Consider the following 22529-nt stretch of genomic DNA (forward strand, 5'->3'; position numbering starts at 1 on the left):
ATGGTCCTGCTGGGCCAAAGGTGGGAAAAAAAATCTACTGTACTTTGTAGGATCCCAGGCAGATGACTATCAATATGCGCTTTTAAAAGAAGCTTTTATGCTTTCATATCATGTGTCGTTATGTTGAAGCTCAACTGCTATCACTGTCAAAGGAAAATTAATTAATCTCTTAATGGGAGATGAAAGGACAGCTCCAATTTGCTGTGGTACCTTTTATTCCTGACTGTACATTGCAGTCATTTAATATCCCCCAGATAGAAGTATACAGAAGTGTGTATATATATATATATACTTATTTTATAGAAGTATACAGATTACTTTTTATAGTTCTAAATCTTCCTTTACTTTTTTACTTATGACTTCAAATAACTTTTTAATTGAGTTGTCAGATAGCAAAAGGCTAAGTAAGGTATTCAGGGGATTAATAATCCTGACCAAGGAAAATACAATGTAGAGGGGAGACAATTACATTTACTATACAAGCCTATGGTGTATTAAAAGATTTAGTCCATATTATAGACAAAATTGCAAAACAATTCCAAATAATACCTTACAAGAGGATGGATCTGAGAATCCAAGCACTTGCTCTGGAATAATCTTTAATTAAAATCACATGTTTAAATATCTTCATTTTAGTATCCTGAATATTTGACTTGGTGTGAGTGCTGGGAAGTTCAGCAAAATTACTAGACCACAGACAGTGTTCAGATTAGCTTCCGAGGCTGAGGAAATCTGACAGTCATTCGTCTCCAGACAAATCATAGTCTGACAGGATGATGTGCTGATGACTATCTATTTTCTGTAAATTCTGCAATTTTTCACTCTGCGATTGCACAGCAAGAGAAAGACAAATGACCTTGTTAAAATCAATGCTCCCAAAAGTAAAAGAAGCCTTTGATTTGGTCAAGATCATCTCTTATTGTCTGGCACTTACATGTGAAGGCTGTTGAAACTTTACTATACATTGATTTTTGAGCATCAGAAAGAGAAACAGGAAATGGATCTGCGGAGGCTGCAGGGCCTTCTCACACTGGGCTTTTGCCACATGCATTTCATCCATGGATTTATTCTTGTTAATTGACCATAAGATGCAGATTATTATTTTATTATCCACCTGTGTGCTGGAGAGTACATGATGAGGGAAGTGACGTACTCAGAGATGTTTGCATTTACAATCTGTACTGCCGTGAACAAGTAATAGATATAACACAGTAAAAAGGTGGCTTTGGTGCTGAAGAATTAATACTAGATAAAAGAAAAAAGTGGTACGGGGAGAGAAGAAGATGCTGTGGGAACTGGGCAGCCTTGCTGCTGCAGCCATATTGTGTGACAAAGAAACCCATGGCAAAGTGCTCGAAGCTGCGGGAGGGCACTGCACTTCCCCACTCCCCTCTTCTCCTCGGGGAATCTACGGCTCTGGGCACCACAAAAAATACTGCAGTTGAATGGCAGTGTTGGTCTTACTGCTTGACTTGGGGGATCCTTCACTGGAGTGTTTTATTGACTTAGAGCAAGAATTAATCAACTAATGTACTAAGAGCACACCAAGCCTATCCTGCTCGTGGTCCATTTAGAGGTATGATTTAATTTTTTTCTGGAGTTATTGATTTTAGAAATGCTTTAGGGTAGGAGGTAAGGGAATGTAATCCGTGTAGCTGATTCTCACAATTTTATTTGTGTTCATTTGATTTAGGGGCTGGCTTGGCTGATGCAGAGCTCTGTGATACCAGGGCTGTGCACAGGTGGGTTTCTCCCTCTCTCCCTGCCCACCAGCCCACAGGGTGCCTTCCTTGGCCCCACTTACTGTGTAAGGGAGTGGTTCTGTCCTCCCAGGTGATGCCCAGGGCTGGGGGGGTGGCAGATGCCCCTCAAGCCTCTTCCCAAACCCTAGGGGAGATCCCAGCAGGAACCTGCCCAGAAGCCAGAGCAGGGGGTCCTCAAGCCCACTGCCCCATGCTGCCGACACTCGGGAGGGGCTCAGAGAAAGACTTGGCTGGGGAGGGCTGGGGACACCAGAGGAGGCTCAGCTGGGGTCAGTTTCCCTGCAGGGAAGGGGAAGCAGCAGACGGAGCTGGTGGTCACCTCCCGTCAGGGGTTTCTCTGCCTCTAACCCAGGAGACCACGCAAGTTTCCGTTCACTCCTCAACATGCAAGCCTTAGCAGCGTGAGGCTGCTGTAGGACACAGGTTTAAGACAGTGAAGACCTTCTGTTTACAGGTTTCCATTTCAAAACCTGGGAGGTTTTATATAGCAGGGTAGAGGTTTTTCTGTCAAATCTAATCCAGGCCAATGCCACGCCATAATCTCCTAATTATACTATGCAGTAGGATCAGTCTCTCTAATCCCTAATTCTATCTTTGCTTGGAAAACGTGTTGTCTCACTTCTGCCTCTTCTACATGGTCTCCACCTGCCCAAAGGATCGTCAGAGCTGTTAATAGTAATTAACAGGTAGATCTCAGCAGTTTCTTAGAAGGAAATTGCAAATTCTCCCCCAAAAGTAATTCAGTCATCCCAAAACTGTTCATAGATTTGTCCCAAATAGTTATTTCTAGGGAAAAAAGACCCAAACAAAAACATGATTAATTGCTGGTGACAATTCTCTCCACTACGGAGGGGGGATGCTGCAGGATGCTCTTGGCCTCGCTCGCTTGGAGGCTCTTCCAGTTTGCACCACTGAAAAACACTCACCTTTAGGCATCGGAGACTCACATCTACTCCAAATGAAACCTCACCCATTAGGGAGCGTTTAGCCCATAAGCAGCAATTACCCAGCTATTCAGGAGAGCATCCCTGAACAAGACGTGATTTATTGGTCAGTTGGACACAGTGGCAACACTTTGGGTCAGCGTGCCATCCTGGCAGAGCCTTGTCATTCACCCAGCACAATGGGGGCACAGCTGCTTTCTGAGGGAGGACTTGTCGCTGTGGCGCTGGCTGGCATCATCCTCTCCAGCTTGTCTCCGGGACCCTCTCTCCTTTCTCCTTACAAAGGCTTTTATTCGCATGATTTCCTGGAAACCTACTGCGGGGGAGGAGAAGAGCCGGAGGAACAACTGTCTCTCCCAAGGCATTTGGCCCCCAAATATAAGGCTGTCCTCAACCCCTCTGGGCCAGCCCACTCCAGGGAAGTCTCCACTGATCCTAAATGGCAGACATGGGTTTAGATTTCCCTTATTTTGTCATCTTTTCCACCTGTTGTGTGAGGTACTATTGGTGAAGGACAAATTTGGCTGTATAGGTACAGATCTGCGTATGAAGCCTCTCCTTATTTTTGTTTTTATAAATGCAAGCAAAAAAAATGTTTTGCTTTGAGTCAGATGGGATAGTTTATGTGGACAAAGCTTTTTTAACCTAAAAGAAACACCTGCAAATTTTACATACTGCTCGCTCTGATCTTTGTTTCTTTGTTTCTTTTATTAATACTTTGGTTCAGCTGCTGAACTGAAAAAAATCAGTAATTTTCTCAAACCACTTCATAATGCTGGGATGGGGCTGCCTCCCTGTTCAGAGCAATAATGGCACTTGCAGGCATCGGTTTAGTGACCTGTGGAAAGTCTGCAGTGAAAACAGTATTTTGTTATTCTTGAGTCCTGTACTACTTCCACAAAATGAAAGAAATCACTGGTCTGTGGACCAGGCCCTACCGCTGTAGCAGCTGGTAGAAGCTGCTTGATAATACTGCATCAGGATTCAGAGATTTAATAACAATCACTATGTGAAAAAGATGCAGAATTAAATTAATCTCCCATTATTCAAAGTGGGAGCAGTAAATATTTCAAGAGGACCATTAGGGGCGGAAGGTTAAATAAACTGATCCAGCAGTACCAGCAGGGCTTGGGGACGGGTTTGAAAGCAGCATTTAGTTCAAAATGCTTAAGAAAAACAGTAACAGGCCATGAGGAGTTTGGGTTATAGAAGCGGGAGGCATTTGGTGAAAAAAGAAGTTTGCTTTCTTGAAAATCAAAAAGAAAGAGCAAGAGTGGTGCTAATGGGGAAACTGGGGAGCTCACTGTCCCACTCTCTCTTCTCCCTCTGACAGGCACACGGCGCTGCACCGTCTACACCAGTACCGAGCTCCCTCTTTTATTAAGTGCCTTAGCATATTAAAAGCTGTGTGATTTTAAACTTCAGCTTCAGTGGGGACACCACTTGTTTGTTCCCCTCTTGTTCAGTGGGCAGCTGGCCTTTCCCTGCATTCAGAGGTGACCATGAAAATGCCCCAACACTCACCATTACTGAGAAAACCCAAACACCAGGAAATCCCAGATTGGGTTCCCAAACCAAACACGTCTGGCAGCACCCCTGTGATGCCAGAAACCTTTGACAGGACCAGAGGATGAACGCTGTGGCATCAGCCAGGCAGTGCTGTCCTTCGGGATGTCGTTTGCAATGGCAAATATTATTGGTAGGTGACTCACAAGCTTAGTCATTGCAAAGGTGTCTCAGATCTGGGACAGGTATTTTGGATGCGCAATAATGAAGGTAGGACACCCACTGTCAAACTGCGTAACCCAGTGGTTTCAGTGGACAGCATCGCTGAGCCGCGGGCACTGAGGCAGGCACAGATCGGTTTTGTTCACACATCTCCAATGGCACAGGCAAGTCTGAGATCTGTTCCCCAAACTGATGGGCGGCAGATAAGGGCTGCTGGCATTTGTAAATCTGACCGTGTTTGACTCCAAGAGCAAGAAAACATGATTTTGTGAAGCTCTCAGGCTTCGAGCCTCTCGGGCACGGCAGAGCACAGGACCTGCGGGGCTCTCCATGCTCCGCGTTTGAAGGACAGGTGAGGAGGTCTCTTCCCAGGTGCCATCAGGGAGAGACACTCACCGTCAGTGTGTGCAATACTCGCATAACCTGGTGGTGACTGTGGTGGAGGGAAGTGCTGCTCGGGCGCTGCTGCCACTGTCCTTCCTCTTTGATGGGCCAGCAGGTTGGAGCCCTAGGCCTCCTGTTGCATGTCTGTTCTCTGCTCTCCGTGGAAGGGGAGAAGCTCATGAGAGAGGGAGGGGACTCTTGGAGGTTGCATAGGAGGAGACTTCAAGCAAGGAAAGGTGAGCAGGAGGACCTCCAGTATTCACTGACTGTTTTTTGCAGGGAGAGAGCTGGCTCTCATCTGGGCTCAGGGTTACTTTATCACTCAGAGATGTGCTCCAGGACAGAGGAACTTCCATCTCTTTGGAGATCAGGTTGCAAGAGAGTTACCAAGAGTTGCAAACAGTCCCTCTGCCTGATGCTGCACAATGGATTAATACTGCCCAGGACAATTTGTACAAGCTGAGCGGGATTTTTGGCACAGCAATTGCCCTAAAACTCTGGAATTCCTAATTGCCATCACAACCCTCTCATTGCATGACTGATACTCAGCATGTGACACAGCATTAATTGTGCATTTCGATTCAGAAGTTGCAACTAATTACTGTTGTCCTGACGAGTGCTTCTATACTTCCTCCTGTTCGCAAACACAGGGTTGGTAGGAATACATCAAAGACTTGATCTATCCAAGCCAGTCATTCAAGAAGTATAAAATTACAATGAATCTTAGGCAAGTAGTGCCAGCAAAAGGCTGAGGGACAGCTGGAGGTACATACCCATGTCATGGTGTGAGAGTGAAATTCATACATGCTTTCGTCAAGTAGGAAGAGCAGATTTTGATGCCCTGACTTGTTAACCTCGCACCTTTCCTGGCATCACACCCAACTTAGAGGTTTACCTGGTGAAATACGACTATGAATAATACTCCTCCGAACAACCTAGTTTCATCATTTTTAAAGAGGAAGGGCGGCAGAGACTCCTTCCAGGAAGGAGCGTGGCGGCCGGCATGTGCCCACGCCTGCCGCGGGGCAGCTCAGTGGCAGCCGGGTGCCTCGGGGCCGGCAGCACGCTCCACTGAGTCACAGCTCCTTGTAGCACCCCGTGCCACAGGCTCCTCCCTGCTCAACACCTCCTCCAGCAAACCTCCTCCTGCACCTCTGGAGTTACCGAACCATTGGGCAATTAAGGTTATGGCTCTCGCTCAGGTGACACCTTGGACGCTGTCGCAAACAGCCAGGAGCGCTCAAAAAGTGCCTGCAAAGAAAACGCAGTGTCCCCAGGTGCCTGTGTCAAGTCTGGTACGTGCCTGTCTGGCGACAGGAACAGCGATGTGTGCCAGAGCCCTGCTACCCGAGACCCGAACCTCCCGTTCAGTCTTAACATGCCCATGGCTGCCCGTGGCATCCATCAACATCCTGATTCAGGTTCATACCGTGGCTGCTGCTCACAGCCACCAAGGACATGAGTCACCGTGGAGCGAGTGAGCAGGCTGGCTCCCTTCAAAACACAATGCCCTTTCCTGGGGTTTGGGGGTTGGTTTTTTTTCTTTTAAATTCCCTTTCCTGTGGGCAAAGGCCCGCCCTCCCTTGCAAGGGGAGGTAGGGAGGGCCGGGACAGCTCAGCTAGCACAGCTGAATCATACAGGCAGAGGCAAGATGTTGTGTAAATCTGTTTCAGAGGCAGACTAAGAGTAAGGTGCTTTAGTCTGAACACAGCCCTACCACCCCATCCTCTCCATCAGCATCTTAGTTATTAACATTAATTATTTCATGCCTAATTAATAACAAGTATTCTACTTCTGCTACCAACATACTATGAGACTTTCAGAAAATCATTCTGTACCCCCATGTGCGATCTTTACACATAAAAGAAGTCTGACCTCTGTTAAGTGTTTCATAAACTAAGAGCAATAAAAATGGTTTTCCCCCAGGAGCTGTTTTCCCTGTCTCAAGCAAGACTTTCCCAATATTTGTTTGTCTGCTTTTCAATTTTAAAGATAGCTTAAAATGTTTAGCATTAAGAAGTGTCATTACAGAAACAAACTGTACAGAGTCTCCAACATGTGACACTTTGGGGTAATCTCAGTGACAGTATTGCACACGCATTAGCACACACATCAAATGAAAATAACATTTTAGAGGGGAATGTATTCCACGTCACTCCCCCACAAGAATATTTTAGAGGGTAAGAGAGACCTGCAGCTGTTTGGAAAGTATTAGTCTCATTGCAGAGTGAGTCAATATTTAGTGACATATCTTTTTCCGAGTAAATCAGAGTACAGGACAACATCTCCCACTTTACTGATGCTCTGGGGATGCTTGTGCAGAAAGAGAGGTGGCAGCAAGCAGCTTCCTACCACCATCCCGCCTGGTGCAGAAGTGGCAGCAGCCACTGATGCTACCTGACAGCAAGGTGCCTGAATTGCCAGCTGCCCCCTCGGCCTGCTCCGGCACAAGCAGCCGGTGCGTTGCTGCCGCCAGCAGTGGTGGTACGACCAGCCACAGTGTTAGGATGACATGCTGCATTTTCTGTGCTGTGTGCTCCTTAGTGAATGCTCACTGCGCTCCGTGGAGTGGGCAGCAAGTTCACAGCAGGGAGCCTGCAACGCAGGACCGTTACCAACTCAGGCTCTGCCTTGGAAGTGGCCGTATTAAATAAAACGTGAGCTTTTCTGATACTTGGCACCAGGCCCAATCTGCACAGAGTTGGTTTATGCAGCTAATGCCCTGCTGGGGCAGGGTAGCTGCTCCCTTCCCGCCGGCTGGAGGGATGCTCGGCCACAGCTGCTCTGCTCCCGGGAGTGGGGGGATCTCCAGCTGCAGCCTCCCCGGGCACTGGTGGGACTGCCGGTGACTTCAGGCTGCGTGGGCTGGGGCTGCATGTGCAGTGGAGAGCAGCCCTGCCTAAGCCCAAGCCCACACTCACAGCATGAACTGAATTAGGTCATTTCAACCAGAGAGCATCTGCAAGGCTGTCTCTGTATCAAAGGATCAGCAGAACAGAACTGTCTCAAGGAATAAGAAATCCAAACATACATATGCATGCATACATTCACACACATGTATGTGCACATACATATGTATTTTTATATATATATATATACACCTGAATAAATAATGCATACATTGTGTAGTGCTGTAAGTAGCTTGAGGTATTTGGTGTATTAGACAGCAGTCAGCTTCTATCTGACTTTAATGAGTATTTGTTAATGCACGTGTGCTAAATGAATGCTGAATGAGTCAAATGCAAATTATCATATCAGTAGTACGTACAGAAGATAAACCTAACTCCTCTGCTAAATGCATTGCCCTGCTCTCCTTCTCTCTCCAGCATTTTCAGGCTCCAAGCCTAGAAAACAATCCTGCTACAATCATCACACACAACTAACTACAAACACAGACTAGAGTCACAGGGATGATTGACGGTGCAATAGCACCCTGTGATATTTAACTTTTTGGCGAGCATTCATAACATCCCAATTACACAGTGGACACAGAAGAGGTAGGTGCCCACCCGCAAGATGAAAAGCCAGTGCAGGGAGCGCAGGCAGCTGCTGGAATAGCTGCCGGGGAGGGTAGAGCCTAGCCCTGCTCCCCACGAGGGCTTAAACACTTCTTTGCAAATATTCTTTCTAATCCCATCTTTAAAAAAAAAGAAAGGGGAGGTTTTTCAGCTCTTTGAAAGTATATAGGAAGTGGGAGTAGAGAATCCTCTCTGTAGACCCATACATGAATCATGACTTTCTGTTTTGGTTCATTTAGGTGCTGGGTTTGGGTTTCATTGCTGCTACTTTCACCCACCGGTTTAGTGGTTAAAACAGTCAGCCAAGATGTGGGAAACCCTGGTCCAGCCCCTTCCTCCACCCAAGGGTAGTTGCAGGCTCCCACTGCCCTCTTAGCTCCACCTGCTGAAGCTCTCCCTTTTTTGCACGGAGCCCAGAAATATTTATTGGATCAAGTCAGCGTGAGTCTCTGGTGTAGAGGTCACCACTCATCAGCAGAGGTGGAAAAGCCCTTTCCCATCCTTGCTCCTATAATTATTGAATGCCAAATACTGAAATGTTCCCTGCAGCATGTTCCCTGCCACCAAGACTTCCTAACCTGTGTGTAAGAGGGGTCAGCACCTTCCCTTGCCCCAGCCGTGAGACCACCTGTCAGATGTGTCCCTGCGCCGTGACATCCATCAGGGCACAGGCTGCGGGGAGGCACTGGGCTTTGCCCATGAGTGCTGGGGAGCTATGCACTTCTGCGGTGACAGACATGTAGAGACTTTGATGACTTCGGGTGTGGAAAAGCAGGAGGTAACAGAACTAGAGCCTTACAGGATTAGGGCAGGTTGCTGTGAGTACACCTAAATGTTGGGTTATGAAGTCTCAGGCTCATCTTAGATGTGTGCAGTGATGTACAATCTGCACTGCTGTGAAGAGACAACAGGAATTAAAATAAAAGGTGGTCTCATTAATCTTTTCCAAAATATCTGAGGTCTATACAAGTCCAAAACTTCCCCATGGACGCTGGATTTTGTGTTGATGATCCTGCCAATGACACTGCCCGTTGCTAGTAACAGCAGCAGGCAAACTCTTGCAGCTCTGCTCTGTTAGAGACCCTAAGCTATGCTAATACAATAAAATATTTGCTTAAGGTGAAAGGCTTTCCTGGGATAGCATTCGGGAAATGTAGGGACAGGGGAAGAAATTAAATTGAGGAAAGAAAAGCTCTATAAACCTTTATTCCTTTCCAGCTCAACACAACACCCACTTCTCTCAAGAAGTCCCCTTGACTTTCCCCCAACCACATGAGCCATTTTCTCTTTGAACTTCTCTCCAGCCACATTGGTTTTGTCTACTCTTATGGACCTGCTTTACTCTTCCATTTCTGCTCTCACCATATAAAATTGCAAACTTCTCACAGCGATACACTCAACTGGCTGAACTCGAAGCAGGGCATCTCAAAGCCCATCCTTAACCCCGCGGCAGACTGGTCCTTCCCACTGACATTGTACCCACCAGCTCGCCTGGTGAATTTCTAAGCATTAAAGCAGAGAGGGACCTGCTCCGGCAGGGAGGTGCGCTTCAACCAGCAGAAACCGATAACGGCAGAAGTATTTTACTGCGTCAAATCCCTGGCAGCACCATAGCTACATATTTTCCCAATGGTTATCTCCTTCCCCGGGGTGCTCTGTGGGTGCAGCACAGGGGAAACATGTTTCACCAAGTCAGCACCAACCTGTGCCAACTCACCCTTTTATACAGCAGCAACAATGTCTTAGCATCTCTTCCAGCTTCTCTTCCAGCGACCAGCCCTTGGTATTACCCGGAGCGAAAAGGAGACACAATTCAACCTCTGCTACTGTCTGGGATGGGGCAGCGCATCTTTCCTCTCCCCTCCCCGTGCCTTGCGTTGCCGCTTTCTCCCGGGCTCCGGAGGAACAATCCTCGCCTTGTTCCCGCTCAGTGACCTGGCGCTGGGATTAACACGCATGAGCGGCTGCGCCATCTGCACAGGGAAAAAATGCTGGGGCTGCGGTTGGGTGTAAGTGGCCGGGGCAAAGGCATCCGCTGGGATGGATGGAGATCTAACATAACCCAGGAAAGATGTTGAAAAAAAACCAAACCCAACCCACCCTAGTTTTTGAGCAGGATGAAAAGAAGAGGCTGATCTATGGGGTTTCTTGGATGGAAAGGGCATCTGCAGGGAAAGCCTTGCGCCACATTGCTGGTGAGGCTGCGGGGAAGAGGACTGCACAAGTGGGGGGTCAAATAGGTGATATTTAGAGTGGCAGAGTCCCTAGATGACTTGCCCTCCAGCTGCAAGTTTGATTTCAATAATAATAATAAATATAGGCCTTTTGTGGGGTGCTGCCAAGAACCTCAGCCTTGCCTGAGGTTACACATCCCAGGGAGACCTCCCACGCCAGGAGTGGGACTTGGGGAACGCAAGCGCCAACTGGGGGAACACGTCAAGGTCACTGAGGCGTTTTGCACTGATTACCAACTGGGGAGCTGATGGGAACTGTTTCTAGCACCTACCTGGGGAGCGGTGGGGAAGGAGCCTGCCCTTTGCCCTCTGCGATTTTCTCAGGGCTGTGCTCTCCAGCACTTCCAAAGGGCTATTTTTTTCAGCTGCTAAAAAGGTGATGTCAAGGGTTGAATCTCTAGAAATTTTTTAGAAATACCTTTCCTACCCGTATGTAGTTTCTTGCAGACCTGAAAAAGGCAGGCAGCCGCAGCTGGATCTGACTTTGTGCTCTGGCTGGAGGCTGAGGGCGGTTCTCCACTTGCCTTGCTGGAAAGCCCTAAGGGAAAGCAAGGGAGGCAACAGCATCCACCCTTCAGCTTCATTTGGCTGTCCCAGCATCACCATTTTCAAGTGCTAGCAGGATGCCGCTATTAGGCAGGATGAAGAAACACTGCTCTGAATGCTCTCAGAGCCAAACATCAGAGCTGGAAGCTGAGGGAAGAGCCATCCCACAACGCAGGCCAGGTTACCTGCAGGTCCCCTGGTTCAGAGGTGGCTTGTGCCTGAGTAGACCTATCTGAGAAAATCTCTGATAAGAACTTGGTGGTGCCAACCTCACGGGGGTCTTTAGGCATCAGAGTGCACTTATAGAAAGTTATAATTTCAGTGTGTATCATTTCACCTTAACCCTCAGGCACATTTCGGGAGCGCCTTTTGCCCCCGAGAGCTGGAGCAAGCCCTGCTGCCATGGACAGTGTTTGAGACCCCTGCCTGGCTGGGTAGCAGAGGGAGGGCTGCGAATATGCGCTCCGTGGTGCCACTCCTCCGGGGTCCATGCCCTCAGCCTGCCCGTGATGCCTGCAGCCCAGCGGAGGATGGGAGCAACGCACGACCAGCAAAAAGGACTCTTGAGACACCATGTGCGTCCATGTTATTCTCTTTCATGAGCTTCCACAGCAGATGTAGCTGTCAAAAGATTCTGCTCCTATCCATTATTTACTGTATCAAATTAGAAAACTCAGAAACGGTTACAGAAAAAAGAGTTATTAGTGGCTCAGTAATTTAAATGATCTGCTCCCCCTTACTCCACTCTTTGTGGAGTTATGTTGACATTTGAAAAAAAAAATGTTCTGTTGCTATAGCTACCAAGATGAGCTTCCAGCCATGAGATTGTGATCAATAAAACATGCCAGATGTGGCTCCAAGAGCTTTCATTAATAAAAAAAACAAGTGTGATGAGAATCTTTAGAATAATTCTAGGGGACATGAATGAGATGCTTTTAAATAACTAATCTGATGAAAAGAAAAAAGCAACTACCACCCATAAGATTTTACCCCAAGCACTAACTGAAGCATTGCTCTCACTGAGAATGCATGCAGCAAAATAGCCTTTCAGAAACATGCAGCACGTACAGCTGAGCACAAGTCAAAGGGGAACACTCTGTTCTAAGAGGCTGCTGCCGGTCCTTCCTCTCCTGCAGAACTGCTGATGTGCAGAACAAAATCCTGGGGCAGGTCGTAATAATGAAGGCTGAATTCCCTGTCCTTGCAAAATCTCTCCTTTGCGAGTTGTCTCAAGACCTCAGTATCTTGTTCCCTCTAGAGTATCTACCCATATGTATTATAAAATCAAAAGAAAGATGCATTCACTGTTGGGCCTAATGAAGGACCACCAGCTATGCATCCAGCGGGAGTGGGCAAAAGCAGCAGAGGAGAAGCAGAGTGAGGAGCCTCAGAGCCAGGTCTTGCCTGAGGGCCAGCAGCTCCCTTCCCAGCAGCGTGGCAGGGTGCTGAAGGCCTCGGGTCACCCTTCAGGCTTCAACGGCCCTTAGAGTCTCTCTGCTGTGGATATCTGCTCTTGTCTGTTGGAGCTCCTTCACACAACAGTTTCCAAACACCTCTGGGTCTGGTTCTCTACAGCCTGGCCTTATCCTAGGTAGCCGAACTCTGACCAAAGAACATGACAAAGCCAAACTCCACCGTTCACCAGGCCGGTAGCCCAATCTCTACCAGCTTCATCAACCAAGCATATGAACCAAGGATCCTCTTCTTCATCTCCACGCATACTTGCGCTCCTGCACTTGGGTGTGGATACAGTTCTCCTCCCCTGACAGCTCCTGCACAGGTTCTGGTTAGAGCTGGATGAACAGTAGAAGGAAAATGTTTATTAAAATTGGCCATGCTTTAATGCTTATTTTTATGCGCTTTGGCTCTTTTTTTATGCACATTCTCTCATTTCCTGTTTCCCAGCTCATTTTCACCAGTGTGTCTCCGGGTTAATAAATTCACTCCAAGCTACGCGGATGCTTTGAGTCCAATTTGAACACTCTGCATCTCTGATTAGCCCAAAACAGGCGAGGTACTTGTTTGCTGCCATATTGTCATTGAATTATCCCGCGCTGGAACTGGATGCCACTGTTTGTCACCATGGGAATGAAACATTAATTTAATGCTATCTGCATTTATTAGAGAGCAAGCCCATTGTACGGGCTGCCAAGGGAAACTGACAGTCCTCTACAATAGTGAGCGTGGGGCGAAAAAATCCTTTTCTCATCGGGAATGACTCTTCCCGCCTCTCTCGTGCTGCTCATGTGTCTGTGGATCAATGGAGACAAGTCAGCTGGAAATGAGAGAAAAATACAAAAATGTCTCAAAGCTTCACCTATGAGTGGATTTGATAATGATTCACCCACTGCACAGGTCTGACCTTCTGCATCTTATATCGCCATTTTGCAGTTCAAATAAAGATACCAAATTTTGTGACATTTCCAAGTATCTTCCTGCAAAAAAAGTTGTTTAAATAAAGAGTGGAAAATGCCTAGGAGAATATTCCGGTACTTATTCAGAAACATAATATGCAGCTTTTCACAATATTTTAATGTCAAGATTCAATTGTATGCAGCTCTGTGGGATACAAGAGTTTTGCTGTCACCACTTTACGTGTCATGAAATAGACACACACAGGATCTGCACTCAGTGCATTTCTTTGTGACAAATGGCCCTTGTTCTGCATGACAGCAGTAAAGCTAGTTGGGTATTTAGCATAAGTACAAATTCTGCAGGTTTTATTTAAGTGACTTTATAAAGATCATGCATCAGGGGAATCCACAGCGATACTACACCTGAAGAAAATCCATAGGGTTTCTCCTCACAGGTACGTGGATGCATCAAGACGGGCTGGGAACCAAGCAGCTAAGCAGCAGCCCTGTGGTAAGGGACATCGGGGTTCTGGGGGACACGAGGCTCTGTATGAGCCAACAACCTGCGGGAAAGGCAAACTGCCTGCTGAGCTACATCAGAAAAGCTGGGGCCAGCAGACTGGAGGAGTTAGCATCCTTGTGTGCTCAGCGCCGAGGAGGCCAAAGACAGTTTTTCTGTCACCTGGTGAAGCGTCCCCTCTGAAATCAGAGATGGGGAAGAGGTTTGTGGGATGGGAAGGACCTGTACAAAATATAAACACGTTTAAAGGAAGAAAAACACCTGGCAACTTGAAGAAAGCTGGTAAAGCTTCAGCCCTCTGAGAGGACGGCCACACATTGGCCCAGCTGCTGCCTGTCTGCTGGCAAGTCTATGCGAGAAAACGCAGCTTTTTGGGGGCGAGAGGGACGCAGAAATACAGGCGGGTAAGCAGTAACGCACGAGAGCCCCAGGCTGTCAAACGCAAGCGATCTGAGCAGCCACTTGCGGTGACTGACGCCTGGAAGCAACAACAAACAGCCCTCCATACGCGGCGGACGCCCCTCCCGCCGCGCCCGGGCCAGCCCCGCCGCCGGGCCCCGCGAGCCCCTGGCGCCCCCTAGCGGCGCCGGCCCGCGGCGGCGGCGCCCGGTCGAGGGACGCTGAACACACGCTGGCACCGGGACGCTCCGCGCAGCGCCCTGCACCGGTTTTAGCTTCCAAACAGATTTAGGGCCTGGCTGCCACATTAGGGTTTCAGATTAAAGGCAGAACAGAGGCCCGAGCCAAGGAAGAGAGCAGGGATTTGATAATCCGTCAGCTTCAGCAGCTGGATCCCTGGACCAGCGGTTCCCGGGGCACAGGATCCCTCTCCCCCAGAGCAGCCCTCTCCTTTCTCTCTCACACCCGTGAGGTCTCAGGTTAATAAAGTATCCGCAGAAGGGATTTGCAAGGGATAGTTTGGTTTCTGGCTGTTAATATCTAGCTATGCATAGCTGAAATTTTAACCCTAGCTGGGCAATTCTGTTTTTACTACCCCCAGTAGAGACATGCCAAGCGCGGCTCTCACTTTTTCATCATCTTGTAGGCTCATTGACAAAATAGTCCTTTCCTGAGCAGCTAGAAAGACATCAAGCAAGGACAGAGAAAAAACTCTTTGTTTTTTATCATAAGCTGAATTTCAGACCTAGAAAGTGCCACACACCAAACTTTAAACTCTTATTACTCCACAGCCTGGCCTGTATTTCTTCCACTTGAGGAACTGCGTTTCGGCTCCTCTCCTGCTACATGGCCTTGTGGCACGTGGCCTCACAGAGAAGAAAACAGACACCTGTAGGAGCAGGAATACAAATTTATTCCAGGACAAGCAGGCAGCTCCTTCCTTCCCCCAGCACAGTGACAAGTCACTCATGCCAGGGTCCCACGACGGGCAGGGCGAAGCCCTGCAGTCTCAAGGGGAAAGGTGGTGGGGGCTGAGGCTGGCGGCAGCAGGACCAGGACTCCCATCTGACCGCTCGTGAGCAAAGGGAGCCATGCTGCTGCTGCAAAATAATCCACCAGTGTGTGGAAACCCGACGAGAGCTATCTCTGAGAGCCCATATGAGAGCATACCCTCTCCCAAAGGAGCGTTCCCTCTTCCATCAGCAGTGGGAAGGGGGTCACCCTGCTGCAGTCCCCACTGCAACTGAGAGACCACAGATGGTCACCAGGCTGCTGCACGCGGCTGACACTGAAAACAGAAAGGCCTCATGGTAAGCTGTGATTGAAACGAGCTTTCCTGGGCAGCAGACTAAGATCTGTCATGGTTTCTGCTGAAGGGTATTTCTTGCAGTAAAACCATTTAAAGAATCTTTTACACCCCCTCAGGAAAAGACCAGCACAAAATACTCTGCAAATACCTGCTTGTTAATAGGATGCTGAATGATCGTCTAAACCACCTATCGTAGCAGCACAACACCCCCCGGGCTGATCAGAACCAGACCCGTTGATGGAGACGATAAGCAGACAGGATAACACTGACATTTACACTTTGCTGAGCTAATTTACTTCTTAACACACTTTTTAATGCTGCTGCTGACAAAAGCCAAATTCAAGCATCGACTGGAACAGCAAGTGGCTTCACAGGTATCTCTGGTATGGTGGCATCAGCTGTGAAGTGTATTCATCTCCGGTTGCAGGAGACAATTTGAGCTGACTTTTGGAACAGGACAGGGGCTCACAGGTACTCGTTACTCACAGCAGGCACTGTGGAAGTAGCTCTCTGAAACACACACCTGGGGGCACCTCCGAGTCATTTCCACACCCAGTTTTGCAGGTTTAGGAATGTGGAGAACATGGGTTATGCTGCTGTCCTTACTTACTGGAGGTAAGCATCAACACTTCCCTTGGTACCTTAGGTAGAAAAGAGAGTTGATGAATCCATCAGCAATACCGGTATGCCTACACTGTGTAGCACACAACAGACCCTGTAGCGAGTATTCCGCTGAAACGTACACCTGCAAGGTATCCGGGGTGCAGATATGCCACACCATGCTATGCAACATCCCTTTCTTTCCCCTTTGTAGTCATTAGGCTCTTATTTTCCTTTTCAAAGGTAAATAGGCCAAATATGCTCTATTACAATAGTCTCATTTGCATTGTATTTTTCTTCTTCAGGTAGCTCTTCCTCTCCCCATTACACCGGATAACCTAGCTGACCGATACCCTCTGCACCTTCAATTTTCATGATGAAACACTTAAAGGAGTTAGCAGCTCAAATTACTCTCCCTGCCCAGTCCCACTTCACTTGTAATTCCCCCCAGAAAGCACTGGTTAAAGATAAAATGATGAACAATCCTGTAGGGAGTTCAGGAAGATTCATTAGCTCAGAACTTCACAGGCAAAAATTCTGACATACCCATCAGTCTTCAGTAATCATCTTCCAGACGTCTCTTCTGTATCATTTAGCGAGGTTATGTTATGTACTTAAGGGACTCGAGACAGTTTTGCATGTAGCACATGTCAAATATAGTGATGCATTTTGACACTTCCTAAATTGGTGTTACAACTTCTCGGTCCACTCAAAAGGGAAGCCGCCCCAAGCCAGTCAACAGAACAAACTTGTTTTGTCAATGAATTCCTTCGCAGTTTGTGGGTTATCAGTGCAGGTAACTGCAGTTTTCCCTTGTCAGAGATGTAATAATGTTTTTTTTCTTAATTTCAGAAGTAATTTCAGGTCATGCCATTGCTCATAAGGAACTCCAGAGCAAAAGATTTACTTTCCTTTTTGAGCATCCCTTAGTCCTTGTCTGCAATTAGAAGGGTTTGAGTTGGTCATGCCCTAGTAAAGAGACAGATCTATTCAAATGCGAGCACTTCACCAGGGTGACTGAGCCATCTTCTGTTAATAGGATCCACTATGAAATACTTTATAGTATCAGATTAGCTCATTATTGAGCAGTTTTGCAGATGCATTTCTTCCTCTTGAGATCTTTTCTTTTACATAACTGTACTGGCAGACCTCCTTTATGCTTTTATATATATATTTATATATCAAAGCTCTATAAATTCAGCTAAATCTTTTTCTGAGAAAACTATCCAGAAGATGATTGCAGCCTCAAATAACTAGATTGCTCCATAAAAAACATCAGTTCAACAGCATTCAGAAAAAACAGAATCAACTGTTACAGATTACTGGGAAAAGATAAATTGGGGGGGGGGAAGAGGTCTACAAAAGTCCAGGTGGCACAGAAATGCTGGAAAGGGATTAATCTCCGAAACAAGAACAAGAGGTCACTAAATCAGCAGAAGCCAAGTTAAAAAAAAAAAAAAAAAAAAAGGTTCATGAAGCAAGTGGTAACTCATGGGAATTCCTTTCCAACCGAAACCAAGGCAAGTTTACATGGATTCCAGAGACAACTGTCCGAGCATGTGGATAAAAGGAGAACTTTGAGCATCACCATACAGACAACTCACACCATACTCAGGAAAGCCCCTGAGGTGACCCATCTAGAGAAGACTATTGAAAGAAATCATCACGTTTGACTGATTTTCTGGGCAACCCATAGATCTGGCACCTCTGGAGACAGATTTAGCTAGATGAGCTCTTGGTCTGAACCGAACCAACCGTTTGTTCTGTCAGACTGGCAGAACAGAAGATCTCCATTTCACTTCCCTCCTTCACTGGCTAACCGGGAGTACCTAAAGCACGAGCAACTACAGCTCAAGCTGAAAATACAGTAGGCATCAGGTGCTGCAGATGAATTGGCAGTTTTCAGAATTTGTAATCTGCAGGCTGAACAGCTGCAAGCAGGCACCCATTGCTTCGTGCATCCTGAAACAGATAAAATGCAGTCATCTTAGAGTCTTCAAAATTAGATTTTAAGTTGCTCAGGAACTAAATCAAATGCACATTATGTGCCCAAACCCCTGATCAGCGTCTACACTGTTTCATTTCAAAGTTTTATTTTAAAGAACAAGTGTTGAATGTAAGTGCATCTATGGTTCCTTGATTGCCAGTAGGCCTGAATTAAGGCAATCTCCTCTAGTTCTTGAATTTCCTTCTGCTCCTGGAAAGAAGAAAGTATAGCTGTCTCTAACCTGGCTTCAACTTACCCTAGAATGCAACCATTAAAAAAAAAAAAAAAAAAAAAAGAAATCCCTTGATGAATAGGATGTAGGAATACTCTTGCATATCTAACTCCTGATTACAGCTAAGAAATAACGACATGTAGACATAGCTTGAGGAGAGGAGGGTTGAGCTTGTTGGTGAGGGGTTTGGAGTTTGTTTTTCAGGTCTGTTTTTGAAAAGCAGCTGAATACTAAGACAGAGATCAGTGCACTAGAAACAAAACCGCTGCTTTGAGCAAAAGAGGAAGTCTCTCCTTTGAGAGAAAGAATGCCCACATCTACACCATATGCCAAGGGAGAACTCTTTCAAGTGTGTGTCACTTATTGTATCCAAGATAGATAGGGTGGAAGTTGGTGTTTTAAAAAAACAAAACAAAACATACACAACCCAGAGAAGCCATTAAAAATGGATATTAAGTTGGCATATTTATGAACTACATAGAATATACACCTTTGGGAGATGTCAAAGTAATCCCAGGTTGAAGGGGTTCAAATTCTGATATACTGCAGCTGTAATCAATTTCTGAACATTGCCACAGGCAGCAGCTGTTGGGGTTTGTTTGTTGGGTTTTTTTGTTCATTTGTTTGGTTTGGGGTTTTTGTATTTGTGTGTTTTTCCTATCATGAACAGTCTTTTGAAGACTAAGACTTAAATATTCATATTTGTGTGTGGGAAAGCTTACTTGTATTAACAAACACTGGAATAAGAGGTTAGAGACACCATGTGATCACAATTTACATAGAGATAACTGGTCATGAAACCTATCAAGTGAAAAATATTATATGGAGACAATTTAACAAACCAGTGTAGAGACTGAATAAATGCACAAAGTTCAAAGATTTTTCTTCTCTTTATTTAAACACAAATACATTTACAGCATGCAGGTAAGTTAAAACTATATGGCGTCTTCCCCAAACCAATTGTTTTAATGCATCTTAAGTGTACTGAAGTTAAATCATATTCCACAGGTAGACTTGTCCTCTCATGTCAAATTTAGAGTTACACACAGTAGTGAGTCAGCATTTAAGTTACGTAAATAATTTAGTTGTTCACCAGAAATAAATATTATTTCACCAAGTTCCTATTCTAAACCATCTTTTAAAAAATATGATCTAGAGGAACATAAGAGTAAGAGCCATTCAAAGACTGCAAGTTGAAAGAGCAGTGTTGAACATTCCCCGTATAGCCTGAATATTTTAATTTACAAAAAACAGTAATTGTCCTGTCTGGCTGACCTATAACAGCCAAAACCAGAAAACAAAAAAAGTTGGTGGTTTTTTTCTTTTTTACATTTTAAGAGGCAGTTCTTGGTAAACTTCATAAAAGGTTTAAAATAAAAAAAAAGTTCAAATATAAAAAGGTGATGTACACTGAGCTACAGGCTAGTCACCATTTAATTTATTTTTTTTTTTTTTTAAAACACAGCGATTTTCAGCACCAAAACCCATGATAATTACCTACAGGAATGAAACCCCCATTCACAGGCCTGAGAAAAAAATCCTGCTTCATTTGAATGTACTTTACAGAAAGTGGGGTTTTTTTGGTTTTATGATTGCATATTAACAAATGAAGGTCTGAAAACCTGTAGTTAACATTGAGAAAGATAATGGACAGTGCATTTTCCATTATGAGAAATTTCATTCAAAATAGTTTGCTGCTCCTTTGTTTTTCTTTCCTCAGTGTGCTGTCTTTAACCATGCTCTAAAACAACTGCAAGTTTGGAGTGTTTGGCAGCCTTAATGAACAAACCAGTCTTAAAAGGTGAAAACTCCAAAATAGTGAGATTTCTGACCGATACACTCAACCTTTAAAAATCAAACCATTAAAAATTCAGACTACTGTATATATAGAAAAAAGTGGTTCAAGGTCTAAAATCTGACTACACTCCATCCTAATATAAATATTTTGTCTATTTATAATATAAAAGTTGAGAGTGATTTGCTGTCTGAACAGTCATAGAGTCTCTACTGTTTCCACAATAACTGATGAATACCCAGCAAAAAAATTCAAGCCAGCACACACAAAGTGGTACCAACTGGGTCTGGAAAGCTAACTGAATTCTTTCAGTAATATTAAGTTCCTTCTTTCTCAAAGACCTGGTAATTAATTTCTATCCAGAAGGCGGCTGTTCTAAAAATTATAGTGGCTAAACCCTATGAATAAGTTAGGCAAATTATACTATAAAATTTTAAAAACCCAGATTCAGCTCAGTGGGAGTACTGGAGCTCAAAAACAAACAAAAAAACCCGTTTCATTTGTTAGCCACTTTACAGGACTTTATTGCAAAGAGAAGAAAAATATTCAACAACTACTACTTTGGACATTTCATGTACCTACTTACAAACGTATTACAAATACAATTCAGGGTAGCACTTTATTATTTTTTTAAACACGTCTCTGGGATTTCCAGACACATCAGTTTTAAAAAGTTGTATCCTTTATTAACGTATCTGAATTCATTGGCCAGTTGCTGAAAATTTTTTTTAATTGGAAGTTAAAATTTTAGCCAAAAATTCTAGTACTGTGTATGTAGTGGAATATCAAGTTAAATTTTCGATTGCGCTCATTTCACTATTATAAAATAGCAAAAGTGAACCCTCACAGCTACAGACAAATTGATAGACAGGCTCATCAGAATGAAGCAGAATGTTTTCACTCCACCAGACCGTACTGTGTGTAGAATCAAGAACAGGACAGATGGGATAATCCATTGCCAAAGTCTTTTTTGTAAACTTCGGTTTACTCTTATTACTGTACAATATTTAATTCTAAATTACCCAATAAATGGGCATTTAATCAGATAACAGTTAAACAGCCTTGTTCATATTGAACTCTAGTTCCATGGTGTAGCGATCGCAGTGCCTTATGGCAGTTGTCGTAAGCACACTTCAGTATTCTTACACTGTACAAATAAATTTAGTTCCAATGCTCTATGCAGCATTCCAAAAGGAAACTGTAATGTAGAGTGCCGCTCTAATTCAGTGGGACATGTAGTGTTATGTGAAGTGATAAAAATGAAAGTATACTTAAACACTGTTGCACATTCCCTAAGACAGTAAGATGTACACAAATTAAGCTAGAAAATTTGAACTAAGATTTTCTCAACGTACATTCAACTTGGCACAGTGCAGACTAAATTTAAGACATGAAAGACAAACTGTGTAATGAGCAGAGCTACACTTTAAGTAACAAGTCATTTTTCAAGACGCCAAAATTGCACTCTAGTTGGGTTTTTTTTGGGAATCAGTTAGCAGAATTTGTAGAAGGGGGAAGAGCTGTACAGGCCAGGTATAATTTATACATTTTCAAAAAATAATCCTACAGTCCCCAAAGGGAGAGATTATTGTCATGGAATGACTCCCTCTACACAATATCCAATCCTCCTCATGCCACGTTTACTTTTCAGCAACTGTAAATGAGAAAAATAACAGAGTTAAGTGCTTGTATCTCATAAGCCAAAAAAGCCAAGTTATTTACATTTACAGTAGACTGTATTCACTATTTACATAGCCTTTAAAAGCCCGCTTCTTAAACCAGTCAGGTAAGTGCTAATAAGACATCTGCTTTAGAATAAGAAATTGTGCAACACAAAGCATTTCAGCAATGCTGTCTGTTACCAGCAAATTGACAGCACGGTAAACTGACTGGGTATCCAATCTTGATTGCCTTAACAGAATAAACATTACAAAGACAAACCAATTATAACCCAGCTCCATTTCCCATGACTGTTGCTACTTCTCCAGGCCAGTGAGAACTGTCTGGATACCACCTACCAGCTGCTGCAAAGTTTTGACTTTGCTATTTTGGGAAGATGAAATGGGAGTGAAGAGATCATTCGGCATTAATCACCCTAAAAAAGTTTGATTTGCATAGGAAAATAACGATTTACCATGTCTGCATTTATGTTTCCAGAATAATTTGTTAAATGGTGGTCTCCAAACGTAAAACAGTACATCATGTTCCTACTGTA

General features: G+C 45.0%; 1 protein-coding gene across 1 annotated transcript in view; it reads right to left on the bottom strand.

Moving 5' to 3' along the window:
• Window positions 1-19390: 19390 nt before the first annotated feature.
• KIF5B (kinesin family member 5B) overlaps window positions 19391-22529 on the bottom strand; it is a 37379-nt gene continuing 34240 nt past the window's right edge. The window contains exon 26 of the mRNA XM_076331828.1: window positions 19391-21968. Within this exon, the coding sequence (XP_076187943.1) occupies window positions 21962-21968 (7 nt within the window). The 3' untranslated portion in view covers window positions 19391-21961. The remainder of the gene's footprint in view (window positions 21969-22529) is intronic.

This window comes from Aptenodytes patagonicus, chromosome 2, assembly GCF_965638725.1.
Source record: "Aptenodytes patagonicus chromosome 2, bAptPat1.pri.cur, whole genome shotgun sequence".
NCBI lineage: Eukaryota > Metazoa > Chordata > Aves > Sphenisciformes > Spheniscidae > Aptenodytes > Aptenodytes patagonicus.